The sequence below is a fragment of the Ornithodoros turicata genome, chromosome 6 (genome assembly GCF_037126465.1).
Source record: "Ornithodoros turicata isolate Travis chromosome 6, ASM3712646v1, whole genome shotgun sequence".
Taxonomy (NCBI): domain Eukaryota; kingdom Metazoa; phylum Arthropoda; class Arachnida; order Ixodida; family Argasidae; genus Ornithodoros; species Ornithodoros turicata.
The window spans coordinates 30,354,790-30,374,375 of NC_088206.1; the positions used below are offsets into that span (position 1 = coordinate 30,354,790).

General features: G+C 51.9%; 2 protein-coding genes across 2 annotated transcripts; both read right to left on the bottom strand.

The window, feature by feature from the left end:
• Positions 1–8,432: 8,432 nt before the first annotated feature.
• Positions 8,433–12,562, bottom strand: LOC135398435 (uncharacterized). The gene is made up of 3 exons (XM_064629838.1): positions 12,366–12,562; positions 11,939–12,188; positions 8,433–11,672 (listed from the first exon to the last, which is right to left on the bottom strand). The coding sequence occupies exons 1-3, from the start codon at positions 12,560–12,562 to the stop codon at positions 8,433–8,435; spliced, it is 3,687 nt and encodes a 1,228-aa protein (XP_064485908.1).
• Positions 12,563–12,847: 285 nt separating this feature from the next.
• Positions 12,848–13,822, bottom strand: LOC135398436 (uncharacterized). Its single transcript, XM_064629839.1, has one exon. The coding sequence runs from the start codon at positions 13,820–13,822 to the stop codon at positions 12,848–12,850; it is 975 nt and encodes a 324-aa protein (XP_064485909.1).
• Between the last annotated feature and the right edge of the window lie 5,764 nt (positions 13,823–19,586).

Here is a 19,586-nt window from a genome sequence, read left to right on the forward strand (position 1 = left end):
TTCTGTTACGGAACTTGTGCACCATGAAACAACACGTGGTATTCCAGTTCGCAAATATTTCTGCATGCTGCAGTACTGAGGTATGTTGCATTAGCTGTTGCAGTGATACGTACGGCTTGTATCGAACAAGAAGGACAGCACACAGATAAAGAAGTGAACAAAATGCTCTGCATAGGCTCAGCTGGGTTTTTCTTGCAGTGCTGTATCCACGTAAAAATGTAGGGTGACCCTGAAAAGGGCCTTATTGTAGTTGTGATTGTGGTGGTAAGTCTCTGGTAGGAAATCCATAGAGCTTGGCAGTACCCGGTACTTCACTTATGGAACCTACGTGAAAGAGATTCAATGAGATACACTGAATGCACTGAATTTTCATTTTTTCTTTGTTTCACCTTACCTGACTCTGTGCTGTATCTGGCGCCCCCCCCCCCTCCCCGAGACATACCTCTACCCCCCATTCCGACAGATTTTCCTGCCGCACGCTCCGTTTTCCCGCCAATCCCGCGTGCGCCTTTCGCCCCAAGATTGCGCGAAGGGCATGACATATACTCGCCGACGAACACTTCATTGCCTTAAAAGGAGCGAAGACGCAGGTGGTGCGAGGAGGAATCACATTCGCCTCCTCTCAGCGCGCGGAACGCGCCGGACACTGCACAGTGGATAAAGACGGCGATTTGACGTTTGGGGGGTCAGTGGCTGCCTGGAGTCTACAACGCTAAGGCGTCCTCACTCAGCTTCACAAAGAGACAGCACGTTACGAAAATGGTAGGACATATTTTTCTGCTGTTTAGACATACGTATAGAGGAAGACAAATAGATACTGGTGTAGCACCAGTTAGCAAGCACCTTCATTTATGTGTTGTTTTGAACGGACTAAGAGCATGTTTTTGTAAGGGACTAAGGTGGCGTTCCTCTACAGCTTGCTAAGTTTCGCAACATGTAGATCATAAATAAAGTTCTGGTGTGAAATGAAAGCGCAGCAGCTCGCCGTCTTACATGGCGACCCCCCCCCCCGTCTTCTCTCTCTTTTTTTTGTGCCCCCCTCCCCCCCGAGGATCTTCCCTGGATCCGCCCCTGAGTGGAAGTCTGTCTGTCAAGTAGCTATCGTGTCAAGAGAGAAAATGTGAATACACTGAAATATACAGCGGCGTGAAGTACTGACAAACTGATGAAAGAGTGGTGATGATGTGTTGTCACTGTCAGTCTCAGCAAGCAAAGGAGCTATAAGTGCCACGTAGAGTGCACAATTGTACACATGCCATGTCATATGTAATACTCTTAAAATAGCTGTTTAATTCCATGTGAGCCAATACAAGAAGATACGAAGGCAGAAAAATAGGCGATGTCAAGTTGCCGGTGATGAGTAGATCAAAGAGTGATATTAAACGGTAGGAGCAACTTATTTATTTACACTTGGTAGCACGACTTTCGTGCACGAGACTGCACTTCTTCAGGTTACCAGGTAACCTGAAGAAGTGCAGTCTCGTGCACGAAAGTCTTGTAACCATGTGTAAATAAATAAGTCTTGTTACCATGTGTAAATAAATAAGTTGCTCCTACCGTTTAATATCACTCTTTGAGCCAATACAACTCAAGGAGTAACCACACCGAGCTTGATAGCCTTGAGGAAAGTTTGTAGTGCGCCGTGATCCAAGAGACAATGAAGTGCTGACTACAGCACGCTCACGCGTCTGGAGCCCGCGCTCCGAATAATAAACGTTCTTTCTGCTGCCGCACTGGCCGAACCCGTTGTCCCTTTCTCTGGCTCCGGTCGAGCTCCCACATCTCGTGACCCGAACGAGAGAACATACCACCATCGCCGGTCGGGGCTCATGTAGAGGAAGACCATCGTCCTCTACATTTGGTGACCCGAACGTGATTTGAACACGCAACCTTGAACACCGGCGCGGCCATGGAGATAGGTCACCGTCATCGCCTCTCCGTGGCATACCATCATCGCCGGTCGGGGCTCATGTAGAGGAAGACCATCGTCCTCTACATTTGGTGACCCGAACGTGATTTGAACACGCAACCTTGAACACCGGCGCGGCCATGGAGATAGGTCACCGTCATCGCCTCTCCGTGGCATACCATTGTGGGAGCCAAAAGAACGCAAGCTACCACAACGAATGCCGGAAGGAAACTGATTTATTTCGTGGCATGAGCCACCGATGGAAAGCGGGGGGCGTGGCGCGAGCCTAGTCATCGTTGCTCTCCAATGACGGAACGTAGAGAACCCTCTGTACTCGTACTTTCTGAATCAGTGAATCATTAATTCTGCAGTACAGTATGCCGTCTCCCACACCTTGAGCCAGGACTTGTTGTCCGTTCGCCACAGTGATAACTTCTGACTTCTCTTCGTAGCTCTTCTCAAAAAAATCTCTGTCGTTGCACATATGGCTCGTCGCTCCAGAGTCAATGTACCAGGACCCTGAGAGACTCCCAGCAAGAAAGGCGGCTTCTGAAGAGGACGAGTGACTCGACGCAGCTTTCCTGGCACGCTGTTTGGCGCCAACTCTGCGTGAGCTTTTCCTTTCTGCATTCCTGGCTGGGCAATCCCGTCTGAAGTGGCCCGGCTTTTTACAGTAGAAGCACTCCCCCGAATCAGCCGCACTCGAACGGATCCCTCTTTCCTTGGCTTGTGAACGAAGTGCTGATTCAGACTCGCTTGTGGCAGCTATTAGCTCTCTCTTCCTCTTGTACTCGTCCATCAGCTTGCCCTTGACATATTCCAGCGTAAGGTCTTTTTCTGAGCGAGCATCCAGGGCCGTGACCAGGGTTTCATAGCTGTCTGGAAGTCCACTGAGAAGTAGTGCGGCAACTTGAAAGTCCGTCGGTTCTTGATCAATGCTCCTCAAGCGTTGAACCAATTCCAAAACGCGCCTAATATACGCTTGCATGTCTTCGTCTCTCTCCATCTTCGACTGGTACAACTTTCGCAAAAGGTAGAGCTTGTTGCTCAAGTTGGCCCGTTCGTGCACCTTACGGAGCTCTTCCCACATAGACTTTGATGACGAACAATTGCAAATATGCACAATCTGGGTGTCGTCCACGCAGAGAGATATGGTGCTCTGGGCCTTGCGGTCCCCCGCGCTCCAAGCTTCCGGCGGATTGTCTGGCGTGTCGTCAGAAACATAGGTCCAAGTTTCCTCACGTATCAGTAACATCCTCATCTTGAATTTCCATGACTGATAGTTCCCATCAGTCAGCCGAGCTATGGCAAACTTGTTCGCTCCATCCATCTTCAGGCTGTCCCGAAAGTCCTCCACGCTGACTTCTTAGTCACACAGTGAAATCCACAGCTGTTCTGGGCCCATAACCTGTTGTAATTGGAGACTGACAGACTAGCGACTGTTCAGGATGAAGTAAGCAGGTTTAATGAGAAAGGAACGAATGTGTGCGTGAGCGCATGCACTACTGCGCATGCTCCTTAAAGGTGCGTCGGTTGTCGGCTTTTTCCAACACCCCCTCTCGACAATCAGCCCTTAACGACGCTCATACGGTCCCTGAGCCCCTCGAACCGTGGTTTCGGAAGAGGTTTGGTAAAGATGTCCGCGACCATGTCGCTAGTTTCACAGTACTGGAGTTTGACAACCTTTTTCTCAACTAAGTCTCTCAGGTGGTGGTGCCGCACGTCGATGTGCTTGGTCCGTGCGCTGACGCCCTCACTGATCGAGAGCTTGACGCAGCCTTGGTTGTCTTCATACATACAGGTCGGCTCTACGTCCCGATAACCGAAGTCAGTTAGCAGCTGTCGAAGCCACAGCACCTCCTGTGAAGCGTGTGCGGCCGACACGTATTCTGCTTCCGTGGAGGAAAGAGCTACCGAAGTCTGTTTCTTGCTGGACCAAGACACAGGACTAGTCCCCAGCCTTACAAAGTACCCACTGGTTGACTTCCTGTCGGTGACGTCTCCTGCCCAGTCGGCATCTGCGTAACAGACAAGCCTTGCTTTCAACTCCCCTGAGAGCCGCAACTTGTAATCGACGGTTTGCTTAAGGTATCGAAATACCTTCTTGACTGCAGTCCAGTCACAGTGACGTGGGTGGCTAACACGCCGGCAAAGGTAACCCACGGCGCAGGCTATGTCCGGGCGTGTTGTCGTGCTCAGGTATAGCAGCTCTCCGACCGCTTGACGATAGTGGTCGTTATCTGGTAGCAGCTGATCACCCAAGAGCTTCGGGTAGTCTGTATTTATGGGAATGGCGCTCCCCTTGGCGTCATCAAGCCGGTGCTTTGCCAATAGTGTGGTGATTTTATTGCGCTGATGAAGGAGAAAGCAATCATCACGTGGTCTCTCGATTTCAATCCCTAGGTAATGACTGACGGAGCCAAGATCCTTCAATTCGAAGTGCTTGTTTAATCTTTTCCAGGTGTCGGTAATGACCGAATTAGCTGGATGACAAATCAGCATGTCGTCCACATATAGGAGAACATACAAGAGCTTCTCGTCAATCCTTTGAGAATACAGGCAGGGGTCGGCGTCACTGCGTTTGAATCCCTCCTCCAGAAGCACCTGGTTGGCCTTTATGTTCCAGGCTCTAGCTGCCTGCTTCAGTCCGTACAGCGATTTTTTTAATCTGCAAACTAGATGCTCCTCGCCTGCTGTAACAAACCCTTCAGGCTAACTGAGTACTGGCAGCGGGGGTTGGGAAGGCGACAGGACTCGGAAACGGCTGCAATGGGAGTGCTCGGGCTTGCTACTTCCGTCACCTTGTCAGCCAGTTGTGCGAGCTGGGCCAGAGGTAAGGCAGTGGCCGTAGCGAGGACCATTTGCACTGAGGATGGGAGCCTCGACAGAAACAGTTCGCGAAGCAGATCGTCGTCAAGAGAAGCAGCTCTGTCGGCCAATAGGACTTGCATGGCGCGGAGTAGCTGGGAGGGTCTTCGGTCCCCCAGTTCTTCGGAGTGCAAAAGCTGTTGGAGGCGCGTTCGCTCAGAAATGGTGGTGCGCTGGAGGATTGAGCTCTTCAGATGGTCGTAGGGATTCTGCGCCGGAGGGTTGGCAATTATGTCGGCGACATCCATGGCGATCTCGGGGGGAAGGGAAGCGAGGAGATGACGGTACCTGGTTATCTGGGATGTTATACCAGCAAGGAGAAATTGTGCCTCGACTTGCTGGAACCAGATGAACGGGCTGCGAGACCAAAACGGTGGTAAGCGTATGCCGACATGAGCCACGCCCGGTTGAAGAGGGGTTGTAGCCGGGGTCTGTGGGGAAGGCTCGTCTCCAGAGTGCATTGTTGAAGGGCGAAGCTACGTTCGGGTCACCAGAATTGTGGGAGCCAAAAGAACGCAAGCTACCACAACGAATGCCGGAAGGAAACTGATTTATTTCGTGGCATGAGCCACCGATGGAAAGCGGGGGCGTGGCGCGAGCCTAGTCATCGTCGTCCACTACACCATCATCGCCGGTCGGGGCTCATGTAGAGGAAGACCATCGTCCTCTACAAGTGTCTGAAGTGTGCCACAAATCCTGTGTATGTAATGCCTCTGAGGACCTCATCCTTAGTAAGCCACATGCATACTCACGTTTGGCTAGTCCGGGAAGATTGCACAGATCTGTGTCTGGGGGGTTGTCTGCTCTTCCCTGTAAAATGGCACATGACGCAGTTAAACAGTATAACCAAATAAAGTGGGACTGTGGTACCAATGGGAAGAAGTGTTAAGCCTGCGATATGGCCTAGGTTACCACAGTAGCATCTATCATAGGGAAAATATGTAAGTAAAAATCACATTTCTAATATGCCAAATGTTTGATGCAGCTGTGTGGAGGTGTATACAGCTACACTATCCATCCTAGCTCGCACATCAATTCTAAACATTATTGTTATTATACCTGCGTGAGAACGCCAACAAATTTCTGAACTTACTCATCAGTGTCGCTCTGATCATGTAGTCACTGGAGCCCTACCGATAAAGAGACTCGGACCAGGAGTCAGGTTAGGCCGGTTTAATTTGCGCGGCACAGAAGTGAACAGCCGGTATGCATGCGAGCTGTGCACGAGAGACAGACGGGCCGAGTCGTCGTCGTCGAAGGCTACCGGCATGCAATGAGTGGCGCTACAGTTGCCCCCATCCCAGAAGACCGGAGGTGTCTCGCCCAGGTCACATGGCGGGTCGAGGGGGTTGGCTGAGGCGCTGCGGGGTTGTAGCTGGAAGCGGTATAGTAGTTTCGTCTGGCGGGGGACCGTGTTGGAGGTAGGCGGGCTTGAGCCTATCGATCCCGACTGTTTGCTCTTTACCGTTGACGAGGATACGGAAAGCCTTATCATCCAAGTGATCTCAAGGGGGAAGAAGCAGCTGCCCCGGAATTCGGAGGCTCGATCCATAGACCATGTCCGCGGGGGAGCAGTGTGAGTCCGCCTTGACGGCACAGCGAATACCGAGGAGTATCAAGGGGAGGTGATTATGCCAGTGGGTGCGATGCTCATATGCCATGATGGCGGATTTCGGATGACGATGGAATCTCTCAACGAGCCCGTTTGCGGCGGGATGATAGGCGGATGTGCGATACCTGGTTGTTCCCAACATCTTGAGCATGCAGCGAAATAGGGAGGATTCAAATTGTGCTCCTCTGTCAGATCATGAGTTCGGCTAGGGTCCCGCAACGTGCGACCCAGGTGTGTAGAAAGGTGGAGCGTATAGTTTCGGCGGTGGCGTCCACCATACGAGCGGCCTCGGGCCACCGAGTGTACCTGTCTATGCAGGTGAGTAGGTAGCGGTAACCGTTGGATGAGGGAAGTGGGCTGACGATGTCCACGTGAATGTTGTGAAACCTGTGATCCGGGGGCAGGAAGGCGGCAAGGGGGGAGGCCGTGTGACGCTGCACTTTCGCTCGCTGGCATGGGGCGCAAGACCATTTCCGCAAGGTTCATTTGCGGATATAATTCCGCATGCCAGGCCAGACGTATCGCCGCAACCATCTCGGAAAGTCGAGCGACATCGGCTTGCAGGCGAGCCATGGGGTCTAGCCCCGGAGCGCCTGCTGGCAGTAGGACTGGCCGAGGGGTTGATGAAAGAGCGCAGATAGGCTGAGTGGCGACCTCCATAATGCGATCGGCATGCGCAGCAAGATCAGCTAGGGGTAAGGTCGATGCGGTAGCCAAGATCATCTGGACGTTGGGGGGTAATCTTTGGAGGAAGAGTTATTTCATAAGGTTGGTGTCAAAGGTGGCCGCCCAGGTTCCGAGGAGGGCCTGCATATGGTGCAAGAACTGGCTTGGTGTTCGATCGCCTAGTTCCTCGGCCGAAAGGAGTCTCTGGAGCCGCTTGCGTTCGGACGCCATGGTGCGTTCTAAAATGGCGGCCCTGAGCGAATCGTAAGCATTTTCGACTGGAGGAGAACCCAGGATATCGAGAAGCTCTGCGGCGATCTCTTGCGGAAGGATGCATACGACGTGACGATACTTTGTGGCTTGCGCTGTTATGCCAGCGAGGGCAAATTGGCAGTCCACATGATGGAACCATACCATGGGATTGGCTGTCCAAAACGAGGGCAGCCTGACGGCGAAATGGGACACGACAGCAGGAGGACCGATGGACGTATTGTCTCCCGTATGCGATGGGGCGCTGGCAGTAGAAGGTGGGAGCGATTGGTTTCCGGCCTGAGAGGGCTCCGAAGCCATTATCAGGTCCGGGTCACCAGTTTGTAGTTGCTGAAGCCCTATCGAGAAAGAGACTCAAAGACCAGGAGTCAGGTTAGGCCGGTTTAATCTGCGCGGCACAGAACTGAACAGCCGGTATGCATACGAGCTGTGCACGAGAAACAGACGGGCCGAGTCGTAGTCGTCGAAGGCTACCGGCATGCAATGAGTGGCGCTACAATCACTAGTATCGGAGAGGTGAAAGGTGACGTCCCTTGGGTCATGCGAGCTGCACATTAGAAAGCATCAAATACCCATGTAGCCAAAGGTGAGATAATATATGTCTAATCGACGTCTAAATTTGGACGTCAGGCAGGTCTAGTAGATGTCTCTCAATAGCCTGAATGTCTAGGGGAGTTCCTCTAGCCTTCCTCTAGAATAGCTAAGGTTACGCCACATAACCGTCTCAACTTAGACATCCAACGTCTACCCCTAGCCCAACTTTAGACCTTTTATATACCAGACTGAGGCAGTTCTTAGCCCTGTACTAGACCTTAATTATCAATAATGTCTAGGATTATACCTTCATTAGCCTTTACTTAGACCTCACCTAAAAGCTCCTCTGTGTGTACTGTTTTTTCAGGAATGTGTGCGTGTGAAAGTGACATGCAGTAGCTCACACATGAAGCACATTTTGACAAAACTTTATTTTAAGTAAAGCTGTAGACAAAGGAGACCAGACCCGATACCAGCAGCTGACCTTACTAGAAGTGAACTGAACCGTAGCTCAGCCTACTAGCGAAATGACCAAGGCGCGAGACCCCCGCGCCCCCATTCTCCTCTTCGTTCTCAATCTTTAACATCCTCCCCGGGGCCAGGATCCACGCTAGCTTCGAGTAGGTAGAGCCGCTGCGCAGGGCGCACGATATGTCGTTTGTTCGGCAGTCTTAGCGTGAATGCTCTTGCGACGCCGTCTCGACCTGGGTGGCTGGCGGTTACGATTGCAGTTTTCCAGAGGAGCTGTGGTGTTGAGTCATCTCCCACGATGACTACATCACCCGCCTTCAACGTCGTTGGGTCACCGCGGGAACTTTCGTGGGCGGAGCGCAGCTGGAGGAGGTACTCTCTCTTCCACCGCCGCCAAAACATCGCGAGAGCTTGCCGCTGCTCTTCCCTGAGCCTGTGCAGCGTCGTTGTCCCAACCTGCTCCTCTTCTGGGGATGCCGGGAGCTGGATTGATCTGCCGCCGGTTAAGAAGTGCGAGGGCGTAATTGGTGGCGCTTCGTTGGGATCAGAACTCACACCGGTTAGCGGCCTACTGTTTATCACCGCTTCAATTTCGTGGAGCAACGTGGTGAGACCTTCAAAGGTCTGACGCGTTCGTCCAAGTGAGACCTTCAGTGCGCTTTTCATGGTCTGAATCATCCGCTCCCACCACCCGCCCCACCAAGGTGCGTAGGGAACATTGAACTTCCAGGTGATGCGAAGGTTGGCGGCAAAGTTTTGCACATCCTCGGCGGGCAGGAGAGCGAGGATACCGGCGCATCTTTGGAAGGTCCGGGCGTTGTCCGAATAGACTACGGATGGAACGCCGCGTCGCGCGATGAAGCGCCGAAAGACGAGCAGGAACGAGGAAGTGGTCATGTCGCTAACAAGTTCCAGGTGGACGGCTCGTGTGACGGCGCACGTAAAAAGTGCGACGTAAGTCTTCGTGACAGTCGGACCCTGCTTGACATAAATAGGGCCACAGAAATCCACGCCGATGACATGGAATGGTCCGGACTCGGTTATACGGTCACGCGGAAGTGGAGCGAATGGAGCGTGCTCTGGTCGAAGCTTCATGCGGCGGCATACGAGGCACCTAGCGACGACACCCTTCACTGACTGACGCCCCTTCAGGATCCAAAAGCGACTGCGCAGGTCAAGTAGCGTCGTCTGGACCCCTGCGTGGCACAAGCGTACACGTGTGTGCATCACGGTGTGATGCGTGAACAGGTGCGTGTTTGGTAAGATGATAGGATGTTTCAAGCTGTCTGAGTCAAGAAGCTTAGCTAGTCGACCCCCGACACGCAGGATCTGGTCGCTGTCCAAGAAAGGCCGCAGTGCCGCGAGTCGTGAGGAGCGGGGCAGTGGATCGGCACGACGAAGAAGTGCGAGGGTTTCGTGAAAGACTTCCTCTTGGACTTGCCGAATCCAGTATAGCTCCGCTTCGGCGATCTCGGATGCAGTTAACGGGCCGCGGTTGTGTGATTTTCTGGGATGGGCGTTCTTGATGAACCTGGCAACCCATGCAGTGACTCGAAGCATTTGGCTGAGAGTGCCGTAACGATCTAAGCTGAACACAGGCGGAGGACGTGCTGCTGACGCAGCGTTGCACATTGATGGTAGAGGAGCGTCCTCAGTGCTCGGTGGTGGCGACGGAGGATGATCGGACCACTCGGAATGCCAGTTATCGCGGGGCTGAGACAACCATGGAGCTCCATGCCACCAGAGAGACTCGTTCTGTAGGCGATGAGCAGAAATCCCGCGAGTTAGAAGATCTGCTGGGTTGTCCCGGCTCTTACAATGGTGCCATGCGGAGTCTGTTGTCAACCGGCGAATTTCGTTCACACGGTTTTGAACGAATACGGGTGTCCGGGACTGCGCGCTTGTGATCCAGTGGAGTGCGACGGTGGAGTCTGTCCAGAACTCCGTACGCAGCGGAGAGAGTAGTGGCATCTTTCGTGCATGCGCAGCCAGCCGCGCAGCGATGAGGCACGCGAGGGGTTCCAGGCGCGGAAGAGAGACACTCTTGACTGGTGCTACACGTGCCTTGGCAAGGAGACGGGATGCGGTCCACTGTTCCTGTGGATCGAACGTGCGTAGATAGATTGCAGCTCCATACGCGCGGGGGCTGGCGTCAGCGAACACGTGGATCTCGTCGTTGCCGTCCGATGAAGTCGACGACGAAGGCAGAAGGCGCGGCAGACGTATTGAGTTTAAGAGCGGTAGCTCGGAACACCAGTCCGCCCACTGCATGAGGTGCGGGGCTTGCAATGCATCATCCCATCCTTGATCGCGTGCCCATAACGACTGGAAGACTAAGCGGGCTCGTATTGTGAACGGTGAGAGATATCCGAGTGGATCGAATATCCGTGCCACGCCGTGAAGAATGGTGCGCTTTGTGATGGGCTGGTTGGCGAGATAGGACGAGATGCCATTCATAGTGAAAGTAACTTCGTCGGTGGGACGATGCCAGTGCAACCCGAGGACCTTCACCGTCTCCTGACTGCTCACTGTATCGTACGCGATGCCGTCTTGGCAGAATTGACGGCTGAGGGTCGGCGAGTTGGAACACCACTTGCGGAGGTCCATGCCAGCTTCTTGCAGCATCGTGACTGCCTCACGATAAATCTGAAGCGCGTCTTCTTCTGATGTGGCTCCTACGATGAGGTCGTCCACGTAGAAAGCGTGTCGAAGGCGCTCTGTAGCCGCTGGGTACTTATGTTGTACACTATCGAAGTGGTGACGGAGTGTGGCGGCTAGGAGAAACGGACTAGATGCGGCTCCAAAGGGGACACGCGTCATTCTCCATTCCTGGATCTGGGGGCATGGGTTTTCTGGACATGGAAGGTCTTCTGGCCACAGAAAACGCAATGCGTCACGGTCTTCGGGACGAATTAAGATCTGCAGGTACGCTTTCCGGATATCCGCGGTGAGAATGATAGGATAACAACGGAAGGACACCAACTGAAGCAGTAAGTCTGCGTTGATGTTGGGCCCCTTCTGCAGTACTTGGTTTAACGATGGGGCACCGCTGACGTGTGACGAAGCGTCGAATACCACGCGAACCTTTGTCACTGCTTCCTTCCGGATTACAGCATGGTGAGGAAGATAGTAGAGGTTCTCCTGAGGTACCTCCGGGGCCTTCTCTGCGTGGCCTTCGAGGAAATATTCGGAAATCGTGTCGTGGTACTGCTTTAGGAGATCCGGATGGTCTCGAAGACGCCGAAGCTGCGAGAGTAGTCTCGTCTGCGCGATGCTGCGATTATCAGCTAAGACTCCACAGCAAGAGGGCTTGATGAGGAGTGGTACCTGGTACCGGTCTCCCTGAAACGTGACAATCTTCGAACTGTTGTTGCGCTGGGTGACTGAGTTTTCCCGTCGACAAGGTCAGTGATTCCAAGGGTGTCCAGCTTCCACATCTCAGCTGGGTCGAGGTCACAGGATTCTATTGGCCCGCACGCAAGCGAGAGTGCCGTTACTACTGTAGACGGAGCAGATGTGAAGTGAGGATAGGATCCGTGAATCACCCATCCGAGACAGGTTTCCACAGCTGTTAGATCCGGTCGGAGACGTCGAATGCTGCCGGTTACCATCGTCCAGTAAACGTCCGACCCAATCAGAATGATGATGACCGCATCGACGGGGTCTGCGGGAGACGATGCATCGGCGATGTCCAGACCCAGGTCGTGCATCTCATTCAAGAGTGTTGCGTCCAAGGAGTGATTGGTAACCGCACAGACCTCAGGAACTTCTAGTGCCTCGAAAGTAATTGTTTCTGGATGGTACTGGCTCCTGAGCGTCAAGGCTACCCTCCGACAATGGTACGTTGTTGGAGTCTTGCTACGCCCAAAGGTGTATACGGTTATGCTCTCCGTGCCAAGAACTGGGCATTAGAGCTGTGTGGCGACGTCTTGACGGATATAAGAACGATGGCTACCAGTGTCGAAGAGCACCCGAACAAGACTAGTGCCGGTGTTTCCGATGGCGAAAGCTCGAGCAGTTTGCAACAAAACAAACTGAGTTCGTCGGAGGCACGCTGCTGTGGTCACCGGTGAATTGGATGCGCTTGAACTGTCTCGGTGCTCCCGGTTGGGTATCTGGATCTGTGATCCCGGGTCGGGGGTATGGACGGCATTGACGGCAGCCGGAGAGCGATCAGGACGGCTTGGTTGAATGTCGTGAAGCAGCGAAAGGTGGTGCCCACGACATGTCATGCATGTGAGTGATCTCGACGATCGACATTCCCGCGCTAAATGGTTGCGTTTGCCGCATTTGAAGCAACAGCGATTGGCCGCGAGAAGCCTTCGCTTCTCAGACGGAGGAAGCGTGGCTTGACATTCCGTTATCCCATGGGCAGTGCTGTTGCATAGCGGGCAACTCCGTGGAGGACTGCTTGTCGGTGTCGATCGTGCGGTTAAGGACAAGGCTGTCGGGGGAGCATCACTGAAGGAGTCTGAAGATTCACGTGCGAGAGGCTTGCGATGGGCGAGGCGGCAGTCTTATCGACTTTCTATGTGACTACGAAAAAACTTCATTACGTCTTCGACGGCTTTGATCCGTTCTGCGGTAAGGATGTCGCTCGTAACAGACTGTGAGGCAGTGGATCCGGTGGTGTGGCCGGTCGACTCAGCGCGCTCGATCTGCCGTTGCCGAAACTCGACGGCCAGCTCCTCAGGAAGGCAGCGCATCACAACGCGATGCAGTATCACCGCGTAAGTTGATTGGGGAACGCCGAGGTTGTTGAGGCAGCCAGTTCTGAACTTGATTGAGTCGTAGAGATCCATCAGCTTCTCGACGTCCTTCGCAGCTGCTGAAGGATGAAGACTTAAGAGCTTGTCGATGTGTGCGTCCACGAGTGCTGCCTGTCTTCCGAATCTTTGTTGCAGTGTACTGATGGCCGTATCGTAATTGGAATCAGAAATCCCAATCCATTCGATGGCTCGCCTAGCAGGTCCGGACAGATAAGAGAGAAGATATTTAAACTTCTCTATCTTTGGCAGGGAAGCACACTCATGAATCGTTGTCCGGTTGTGGTCCCAAAATCCCTGCCAATCATCCACCTTGCCCGAGAATGCAGGCACGTGCAACTTGGGAAGAACGACGGACCGAACCGTGGCTGACTGGTGGCTACCGGCGGCTATTGAAGGTGCAGTTTGCGGCCGTTGATCGGAGGGAGCTGTGGGAGCAACCGCAGAGCTTCGTATGAGGCGTTGGGCCTTGGAAACCGCGAGGCAGATGTCGTCCTGATACCGACTGGCCGCCGTGAAATCTTCCTCGAACTGCTCGTCACTTATTCCTGCTTGAACGGTTGTGTCGAGATCCTTGAGCTCCCTAGACTTCTGCTCAAGGAGACGCGCCGTATCTTCGACTTCGGGGAGCGAGGGCTCATCACTACTGGAGAGGGCTTCGAGCCGATGAATGAGCCCCGTAACGGCGGCGCGGACGATGTCTCGGGCCTTCTGGTCTCGATTCATGGCTGGATCGACGATGATATCCGGCTCGACGGACCAAAATAATGTAGACAAGGAGACCAGACGCGATACCAACAGCTGACTTTACTAGAAGTGAACTGAACCGTAGCTCAGCCTACTAGCGAAATGACCAAGGCGCGAGACCCCCGCGCCCCCCTTCTCCTCTTCGTTCTCAATCTTCAACAAAAGCTATTAAAACACTGCAAAAGTGACCAACGTACGCACTCTGTACAAATTCATTCGGGTACAAAGTTCATTCAGGTACAAATTCATTCGTTTGCACGGCTCCTCCTGGCGCTCTCCTCAAATTAGTAGCAGTATCAAAACAGCCTCAAATCACACAACTGTTATTTACATTGCTTTCAGAAGCGTGAGCATTCATCATCGAGATGGGGATCGCTTACAAGAAACCACACGAAACAGTAACCCATTACAACACAAACTTGATTCAGCACTTACATATGTCTTTGAAAGCGTACCGTTGATCACCAACACACACGCCGTAATCAACAAAGCTTAAACTCATGGGGCACGTATCCGCAATGTCCAACCAACGAATAACGACGACCAAACATTTTACTTCAAGCAGTCATCTCCTCGGCGATGGTGTTCTTCTGTCTTTTCGTAGGCTAGGGGACTCGTGATTTCCCGTCCAGTTTGCCTTCCTTGAACCAACGTCGGCGAGAAAGAATTCCATTACCAGTACGCGGCGACTCCATCCATTGCCTGCCGCTTCGTTCGGGCTTAACCTGCAAGAAAGACCATTTCAAAATACATTGTCAGAACCGCATGATGGTTAGTAACAGTGACACCGCGTTGCGTCTTGCAATCTCCGTATCAGCGCTCACAATGCCTGACAGAAGAGGTAAAAGCGGAAAGAAGAACGGGAATGCCTGTCATTCACAAAAGCATACCCGATACATACTTACCTGAAAAATGGTTGAAATCCTGTAAACCATCCATTGCCTGCCGCTTCGTACGGACTTAACCTGCAAGAAAGACCATTTCGAAATACATTGCTACAACTGCTTGTCAGTGCGAAGGAGTCAAGTCATGCAAATATGTAACATATCGTTTTCACAGAGAGCGGTTAGTAACAGTCACACCGCATTGCATCTTGCGATCAATGTTGCACAGATTGCAAAAACAATAGCTAGAAGTAAGAGTTTCAGTATGAAGTTACAACAACACTTGTACAGTGCTGGACAAAAGTTTACGGAACGCGCGAGCGGCGTATTTTCTCTGGGCAGAGACACCCTAGCGGCGAGCGGAAGCGGGCGCGTCCACGCGTTCAGAGGGATGGAAGAGTGCGCTTGTGGCGACCCACCGTGGTAGTAGCGGTAACTTTGCTTTTGAGTGTAACGAACGCCAAAATGGTTTCGTTTTCGGTGTACTGCACCGAGCGCGAGTGGCTATCGCGGGAAGGAAGTCTCCCCGCTATCGGAGAGATAACAGGGCGCCAAGATGAATTGAGGTGACAACGGGCTCGCAGTGCCTAGCTTTTTTCTTTTTTTGACAAAAACAGAAGAAAAGAGCGTATACCCTTGAACACATACACAAAAAAAAAAAAAAAAAAGAGGCAGGGGGAGTCGATACTGTCTCAATACCTTGTCGGCCCCCTTTCGCAGCAATAACTGGGGACATACGCACAGGAAGAGAAGCGTATAGCTGATGGACAAGGTCCACGTCCTCACGTAGCAAGGACCACTCTGCTTCTATAAATTCCCAGAGTGCGTCCTTGCTCCTTGTAGGCGTCTATCTCGTGCTCATCCTATTCTTCAGGCTGCCCCAGACGTTTTCGATGATGTTTAAGTCCGGGCTCTGCGCAGGCCATGTCAGCTGCATTACGCTGAGGCGTAAAAAAAGAAAAAAGCTAGGCACAGCAGCCCGTTGTCACCTCAATTCATCTTAGCGCCCTGTTATCTCTCCGATAGCGGAGGGACTTCCACTCGCGCTCCGTGCAGCAGACCGAAAACGAAGCCATTTCGCCGTTCGTTCCACTCAAAAGCAAAGTTACCACTGCTACCACGGTGGGTCGCCACAAGCGCACTCTTTCATCCCTCTGAACGCGTGGACTCGCCCGCTTCCGCTTGCCGCTAGGGTGTCTCTGCCCAGAGCAAATACGCCGCTCGCGCGTTCCGTAAACTTTTGTCCAGCACTGTACCATGAAGGAATTGCTCACAAACATTTGAAATCACGCGGACTTTTTGCAACGCGAAGGAGGTGGCTCTACTCTCAGCGCGAAAACCGCGTGCACAGACTTGCAAATTCACAAAGAGAAAAAGAAGGTCACTTGGTGCAGAAGTCACGTGGCGCTGCCAGGGGGATGTAACTCGCGAGTTCACTTGCGGACTAAAGTGAGGTGCTGCGAGCTTTTCACGTCATCAAACGTCATGAAACGTCAGAATTTTTACCTCGAAGCACGAGTTCTCAACCGTCACGAGCCCATTGGCTCCTGAGGCCGCCTCCCGGTATGCGAGCGCTCAATGGTTGGTTTGAAATTACGAACTTTCCTTGTCGCGCTTAAGCCGGCGACACCGTGTCGGCGGTGCCGGAGCAACTCGCCGCAAAGTTTCGAAATGTTGAAAGATGAAAGTCACTGAAAAGGATACCCAGCTGTAGGACTCGAACCCACATCTGGACCGGTAATCCAGAAGATGTGGGTTCGAGTCCTACAGCTGGCTAACCTTTTCAGTGACTTTCATCTTTCATCGGTAATTTCTTAGGCAACTTGAGGCCTTGTATGTGATTGTCCCTTCTATGTTGTTCTAGCATTAGAACATCAGCTATCTCATGTTTCGAAATGTGTTGAGTGCAGCAGGGACGCAAGCAAAGCATCTATGCCGGAACCGCTTTGGATGGTTTTTAGTGTCCTTCCCTAACATGTTGTCGATACCGACTCTGAAAAGCTCGTTGCCTCATGGATACTTCTGCCAAACACTTCAGTGATAGATAAGTGGAAGGCAGGTCTGCTTTGCTTGCTTGGTGCGACAACGATTCAAGAAGGACGAATACTGCGTCTTTCCGCTACCCACTCGATGACAGGTAAGTCAGTTCCTATTCCATTCTGCCGCTTAGCATAGCATAGCGCCACACCTGTGGCATATACGCAGCATTTTGGCAGGTAGAATTTTTGGTTTTCACGTTTCTGATCCCTACCTTTCTTGTTCAGGTATAAGCACTCAACCTATATCTGCTTCAGAATAACATCTGCATGGATACAGTAGAATGGATAAGCCACTCAGAGTGGTTGGAGCATCATCTTTCGGCATAGCAGCTGCACAAGTTCCTTTGCGGCGGGTCAACCAGGCGCCTATACAAGCAGCAAAGGGATATGGACATGTTCGCTGTTATGCCGGATCTCTGAATGTGTGTGCCTGTGCAGTCAATATACTGTTGTTCTACTGTGAAATCTTCCACGTGAGACATATGTCTCACGTGGAAGATTTCACAGAAGAACTTTGCGTTCACTGATAGCTGATATCAGCTATCAGTGAATGCAAAGTTGCTTCGGTATAGACCCTTTTCACTGACCTCATTCCGTCCGCCATACTTTTGTGTTCGCACGTGCTCGCACCACAGTTAATGCTGGTAGCGTGCACGCGCCATGCACAAAAGTATGGCTGCCACAAGCAGGGGGAAAGGCTATGCCGTCTGCGACAGTGACGTCAGATGAAAAGAGTCTATATCATTCGAACATCAGAAACAATGTTCATATCATGTTCGTGTTTTGCACAGCTACAGCAGACTGCAGTTTGTGATTTGGAAATATCTATCTCGAAAAATAAAGCAGTTTGTGTAACAGAAACAGCCAACGCTTCCGCATTTTGTTATTTATTTCACACGACGCGAACGGAAATCCACAACCACCCAGAACCGCCAAAGCGGGGGACAGGGTAGAGAACAGATGGAGAGGGAAAGGGGAAGCACCACCAGCGTCACAGGTCACCCAGGGAGACAGGAAAAAGCAAAGCAATAAAGCTACTCAACCGTCGTCCAACGATCGGCCCAACGCTAGAGGTCACGTGAGTTTTTCCCGACAATAGAAATATACTACACGTTCATACCCCTGGCGCTGCGCTAGTCGAAAGAGAGGATGAGAGGGTAAACCAGTGAGGAGAGGCGGGAGAGGAGAAGCACGAAGTCAGAGAGGTTCTTCTGTTCTGTCGATGCTCGGAAGCTCGTTTCGGAGCCTCGGACTGTAGGAGGAAAGTTTACTGGCTGTGGGCGGTTAATTTTAAAGGCATCCTTGACGATTGTACTTTCATCTGCAGTGCAGCTACACTATTATTTCATTGAGCACCTTCAGATGCTACTAGTGCATCGAAAGCTGTGGATGTGCTCGTGTAACATGGCAGCAAATGTGTGTGTGTTTTGTCTTCTTTCAGCTACCTCCTCCTCCTTCAAATAACTGGATGGTTTCAGGAGCTCTATTTTTTGTAAACTTCTGCGTAATTGCGAAGACGTGATTTGAACGTGCGACGCTCTGACATAAGCGTTACGATGATTACCTTCGGTCTCTCATGAGTACTTTGTGCTCACCGTATATATTTAAAAAACTGAAGAGCACAAGAACGGCTCACAAGCTAATTATGTTGCGTATTGCTCCAAAATCGTCTCCTCTTTCGTGTCTACTTCTTCTGCAGATACTTCGCTTTGTGTGAAAACATGCTTTTTTTGGGTATGCTTATGCAATGCTACCTGAACCACTTGCTTTCTTTAAAAAACGTAATGTTTCTTCTACAATTATTTACGCGTCGCATTTCCGAGCTCTATGATGGAACTGGCTTTCCTGAGATCCCATGCGCGGGAGGGGGAGAGAGGGCTGCAAGAAATCGGGGTCATACACGGCTCTGGTCGAGCCTGTCTGCTAACTCCGTCACCCGAGGAAGGGGGGGGGGGGTAAATCATTGACATAAAAAAAAAAAAGAACAGAACGGGAATCACCGGTGGGATCAGTGCAGTAGCTAGGAGACAGAAGTAGCCAAACAGAGTAGAACAATTTAAACGTTAATTCCAAATACGAAATAGTACCCGCATAAAGTGCCTGAAAGTTCTTCTAGGGCTATGGAACAATCCACCATTCTAACGCTTTGCGGCAGACGCCCTGCTGGCAGACACAGGCTGGGCTCGACGTTGACTGTCACTCTGACTCTGGCTACTCTAGTGTCCCATTGACTACAGTATTTCAGTGTGCATTGCCTGCAACCAGGGACGGCGTGCGAAATTACAGGCCCTGGGGATGGGTCATGCCCGGGACCCCTCCTCACGATACCGTCGTGATAACACAGTTCAGTACTTCTTCTTTGTATGATTACGACAGGCCGTGGTTCTGCAAGGCCCCATCCCCCGCAGCCCCCCCCCCCTCCCGTCTCACCGCCCTTGCCTGCAGCCTCAGCAAACGAATGCGGATCAGCAGGTCCTCGCAGCTCTCACCAACCTGGCAAGCTTTCCGCGTATTTTACCTCTACATATCCCCCTGCACAAGCAAAAAAAAAAAAAAAAAAAAAGCACGAGATTGGGAGTCTTTAAGTGTGGTCAACAATTCATACGAGCTGCTATATACGACGCGAAAGGGAGATTTTTAGCCTGGAACACGTCGGTGGTGTCTCGTGAGCCACTTTTAGTACATGTCTAAATAACATCTAAAACTCTGGAGGTCTAGTAGACTTCCAAGTTGGGATGTCTACTAAATGTATAACCCCGTCGATGTCTAGTAGACTTCCAAATTGAGATGTCTACTAAATGTATAACCCCGTAGATGTCT